This window comes from Poecilia latipinna, unplaced genomic scaffold (genome assembly GCF_001443285.1).
Source record: "Poecilia latipinna isolate Pla-1442-1.1 unplaced genomic scaffold, P_latipinna-1.0 Scaffold63, whole genome shotgun sequence".
Lineage (NCBI taxonomy): Eukaryota > Metazoa > Chordata > Actinopteri > Cyprinodontiformes > Poeciliidae > Poecilia > Poecilia latipinna.
In genome coordinates, this window is record NW_015112679.1 from 410,176 (window position 1) to 415,194 (window position 5,019).

General features: G+C 40.2%; 1 protein-coding gene across 5 annotated transcripts in view; it reads left to right on the plus strand.

Moving 5' to 3' along the window:
• The window catches only part of clocka (clock circadian regulator a), a 40,524-nt gene that overhangs the window by 17,758 nt on the left and 17,747 nt on the right, over positions 1-5,019 (plus strand). For 2 of the 5 annotated variants that reach the window (XM_015058324.1, XM_015058321.1), the window contains exons 2-10: positions 518-710; positions 802-893; positions 2,084-2,143; positions 3,834-3,982; positions 4,067-4,158; positions 4,263-4,352; positions 4,461-4,581; positions 4,668-4,781; positions 4,882-5,000. In XM_015058324.1, the coding sequence (XP_014913810.1) occupies positions 874-893; positions 2,084-2,143; positions 3,834-3,982; positions 4,067-4,158; positions 4,263-4,352; positions 4,461-4,581; positions 4,668-4,781; positions 4,882-5,000 (765 nt within the window). In that variant the 5' untranslated portion in view covers positions 518-710; positions 802-873. Of the gene's footprint in view, positions 1-517; positions 711-801; positions 894-2,083; positions 2,144-3,833; positions 3,993-4,066; positions 4,159-4,262; positions 4,353-4,460; positions 4,582-4,667; positions 4,782-4,881; positions 5,001-5,019 lie in introns of those variants that run through there. The other 3 variants (XM_015058341.1, XM_015058332.1, XM_015058349.1) reach the window with 3 other exon arrangements.

Sequence of the window (5,019 nt, forward strand, 5' to 3'; positions counted from 1 at the left end):
TTTATGTCTTACAAAAAATCTCTTTCTCTAAAAAAACTTGGTTTTTTTATATATATATATATATATATATATATATATATATATTTTTTTTTTTTTTTGCTTGCTTTCATGGTAGCAACTGCATTCTCATATTACTTTCAAAAATTTATTAACAAATATGAGGAAGTAGTAAGTGAGCCAGTGGAATTTTATTTGTTACTGCCTCTGTTAATCAGTAACGTAACAAACCCAACATTACTGATTGCTGCTGGGTTACAGCAAAAATACATTAATCTTTGGGAATAAATCGAGTCATAGTGTATTGCTGTAGCCTACACGTCATTTAATCAAGGTCTCAAATCATTCAGCTCGCTTCCAGAATTTATTTTATTGTGAAACTGTTTATAAAATGCGTATATTTCTTCCTGTTGTTGCATTCGACCGTCCACTGTAATATGTCAGTGCAGGTAGATTGTCGCCAGCTGATGTGTGTTGAAGCTCATACCTGATCCTCAGTTGTTCTCCGTTTGTCTCATAGAAACAGATGTTGCTGCCATGTACAACACTTGCATCCAAAGGAGACCAGAAACCCATCTGACTGAAGACCTTTTACCAACTTTCAGCTCGCCTCCAAGACTCAAGTCCAACATCAACCGCTGCTGCAGCCCACCCACCGAGACCCTCCACTCATCCAGAGACACTTTCCTCTCGCACGACTGGCTTTATTTTTGGTGAGGATTGGATTCTGCTTTGCCAAGACCGTGCTATATTTGCTAATGGTTTTGGTGTTTAAAAGATTTTCTCTCTCATTTTGTTTTAAAGGTTCATTCACAAATGTCTACCTCACGATTAAAAGACTACACGCCGAATCTGCAACCCTGAACAGGTTACAAAATGACCTCAAGCATTAACCGGTGAGATGGATATTCTAAACATTTGTTTCTTTTCTAATGAGCAGTCCAGACATGGTACACTGTGGCATCACAAACTGGATTTTAAAACTCCCTATTATGATCTCAATAAGGGAGAAAAAGGAATAGGAAGGAACAAGTTGGCACTTTCTTAAAAGTTAGAGCTACACGTTATATTGAATCATAAATGCGGTATCGTCGCCAAGGGAGGGGAGAGGATGAAACTCTAGATGTCTGCAGTGCTGCAGTTTCAAACTATGCCAACTCGAACAGATGAAAACATCAGGTTCTTCAAAAAATATTTTATTTCTCTGTTGATTATATAAAAGTGTGCTGATTTTCCCAGCTGGTGTTGGAGTACAGATAGTCGCCTCCTAAACCGTACTGAGATTCACATGCTTTTTGTGTCATCAGAATACTTGATTGTGACTTAAGTGTTTATCTGTGTTGAATGATTACTGAGCCGATTCATTTTACAAAAAATCTTTTTGTGCTGCAGGCTTTGTGGATGGCTTGTATCGACTTTGTGCTGTGAGGCTCTCTTCTAGTTCTTAGTAAATCCCCCCACCAAAAAAACTCAAGTGTTTGAATCTAATCATTTCATTCATAAACTCTGATCTCCACCTGTCTTATGAAGATGAGCATTTTTTTCTACTTATCTATTTTTTGTCATTAATGCGTGTGACTCTCAGACATATTCAGTTATGCTATATCTACAGTGGAAAACTAAAATCTTATTGATGATGATACTATTGCGTTGTTGTGCCTCTACTGTAATTTAAAAGCCTTATTTAAAGGGGGTGCACCGATAAATCGGTCGGTTGATAAATTGGCCCAGACTTCCTTAATTTTGGGAGCTCTGCTGATCGTCCACCGATCTTACACATCTTAGCTGAGGTCTGAAAGTCAGCCACTGTCAGCCACCGTCCCCCGTAGCTCTACCATGAGAGACGGCTGACTCACAGACCCGCCCAGCAGGTCACGTCTCTCCATGAACGGTTAAAAAGAAAGTCTCCACAATGTTACCAACTTAGACATTTTGTTATATTTAGCATCGTTTTTGACAAAAAAATCGACAGGTCTGGCTTTTCAAAGATCGGAGATCGACTGGAAAACCTCAATCGGTGCGCCCCTTCTTGTTATGTAGGTTCCTGTTGTTTGTAAATAGTGCTGTTTTGTTGTCCTCTGTTTAGAGATGACAGCAGCATTTTTGATGGGTTAATGGAAGAAGATGAAAAGGACAAAGCCAAACGGTAATAACCTCTATCACAACAGGGTTTCCCCCAGTGTATTATAAGCCTGGTGGGCCGCCAGGGTAAACTTGCCCGCTCCCCTGCCAGGCTTATCGTTGCTTGTTGTTTTTTTATAAACAAACAAAAAAATTCTTACTTTTTAATAAGCTGAACTGCAAGCCTCTGTGCTGTGCTGTGCTGAGCAATTCACTGGTAGAATCGTTCCTGAAAGATGGGTTTGTAGTTGATGCATTGAACAGGGCAGGAAGCGAACCAATCACATCACTTGCGCCTCAGCGCATTGGGTGCCTAGCGGGCTGCCGGCATTTGATCTCTGAAGTTTACCTTGGCGTGGATCACGTGTGCCTTCTTTCACTCAAACGAGACACAGGCTCACACGTATAGACATTTATATCAACACCCTGTGAGGACTCAGGTTTTTTGGAGAATTCTTCATCAAGGTATGAGTCAAGTTTAAAAGCCGCCGCATTAGCTCTTCTTAGCTCAATGAGAACCGCTAGTGTAACCCATAGCTGTGCTTCTAGAGGTGCACGTTGAGCGTGAGCAGTGAGGATGATATATCTTTGTGAACAAAGAATTATGTGCGACATCTGCGTCTATATCCCAACACGCTGCCCAGCGTGTGGCTCTGTGCTGATAAAGTTCATGTATGTGTTCCTCGGTTAGCTGGTGCATTAGTGCATGTCTTCCAATAACATAGTTACCCAACAATGTTTTATATGTCCTGTGAACTTAAAATCCTTTAATACAAAAACATGGTGGACCGCCTCGGTGCCCCGACAATCGGGCTTAGCAGGTTTTCTGGGGGAAACCCTGGACTCACTATAGTTGCCTCAGCCTTCTGTTGGAGTGGCTGCGAAGAGGGGTCACCCTTTTATTTATTTATTTATTTATTTATTTATTGTAACAATAAAATTGCCATCAGAATTTTGAATTTAAAAGCATAGCGGTTAAAGAAAAGAAACATAGCTAAGTACAGAGAACAATAAACATAAAGTGTTTTGGCGACCTTTCTCGAATACGATTGACATTTCATAAATACATCGGCATACTAAAGACTGGAAGGGCAATGCCTAAAACTGTCTTGCTTGTGTAAAAACAGTTTAGTTTACAAAAATAAAATAAATGGCACCACGAAAATAGTGGTATAGCCCACACCTATCTTTGCTACATGTGAGTAACCAAACAAAACATTTTTATGGTGATGGTTGTGAGCAAATTCCCCAGTTGTCAGTACATCGGCATAGAAAAATAGTAGTTGTTATGGAGTTCATTTTGCCACTCTCACCAACACACTCATGCTGCTTCTGATGTTAAATATCATCTTGTCTGAACACACAATGTAGCTTTTGTGATTTTACATTTTAAGAAAATCCCTCAAGTTAAGAAAAAAAAATCTCTGTGATAGTGGAACCTGCTGTGAGAGTTGCATGCAAAACTGAATCAAGATCAGGAGAGATTAGCTCTCTGAAACACTAAAATAGATGACCCTGTCTAATAAGAGTTAAGGTCTAATGAACAATGTAGGAGTGTGATTTCTAACTTTTTAACTGGGATGTTACGATAAACCTTCTTAGACACACAGTTATTTAGCATATCGTACAGATCACAACTACGTAACCAGAGTTGACTCTTATTCTAAACAGCAGTCAAATGAATCCAACATCTGTCATTCGTCTCGATCCAACAGTGAGTCCCGTAACAAGTCTGAGAAGAAGCGCCGAGATCAGTTCAATGTCCTCATTAAGGAGCTGGGCACCATGTTGCCAGGCAACACCCGCAAGATGGACAAGTCCACTATCTTGCAGAAAAGCATCGACTTCCTGCACAAACACAAAGGTGAGAAACGGTGAGAGAGAAAAAAACAACTGTTGAGCCGGGCGCTTTCGCTAAGTTTCGTGGTTTTTTTTGTCTCTTGAACAGAAATCGCTGCTCAGTCAGAATCAACAGAGATCAGACAAGACTGGAAGCCTCCATTTCTTAGTAATGAAGAGTTCACTCAGCTGATGCTGGAGGTGAAACTGATTTTTTTCTTCTTCTCTTTTTCCCCCCTTGCTTGTTTAACTTTCCTTTCAATAAAAAAGGCATTTGTTAAATAAAGGAACACTTTATCCTCCAGGCCCTGGATGGGTTTTTCCTCGCTATAATGACCGACGGGAACATAATCTACGTTTCGGAGAACGTGACATCTCTTCTCGAACACTTACCTGTGAGTTCCGTCTGTTTAGACACTCAAATAACTTTTAAGCTTCTCACTTAATCACACTCGGTTGCTTCGTCACACATTTTTACAAAAGTCGCGTGTTGTGTGTTTCAGTCTGATCTTGTGGATCAGAACCTTTTAAACTTTCTGCCCTCGGGGGAGCACTCTGACGTGTACAAGGCTCTGTCCTCACATGTCACAGAGGGAGAGTCTCTAACGCCAGAGTATCTGAAAAGTAAGCTAGCAGATTTAGCTTTCAGTATTCTTTATTTTACTTGGAAAAGTATAGTTTTTAAAATATTGTCTTTTTTTTTTTCCCAGCAAAGAATCAGCTTGAGTTCTGTTGCCATATGCTTCGAGGGACAATCGACCCCAAGGAGCCTCCCGTGTATGAATTTGTCAAATTCATAGGAAACTTTAAATCCCTGAATAATGGTAAAATGCGTTGCTCACAGTCAATGTCTGTTTTTTTTTTTTTTTTTCTTAAAATTATATTTTTCTTTTGTTTTGAACTTTTTCCTCCTTTTGTATACAGTGCCTAACTGTAACAGAAACGGTTTTGACGGGGTGATCCAGCGATCGCTTCACGCTACATTTGAGGACAGAGTGTGCCTGATTGCGACTGTAAGGCTGGCCAAACCACAGTTCCTCAAGGTGAGCAGTGGTGGGAAGT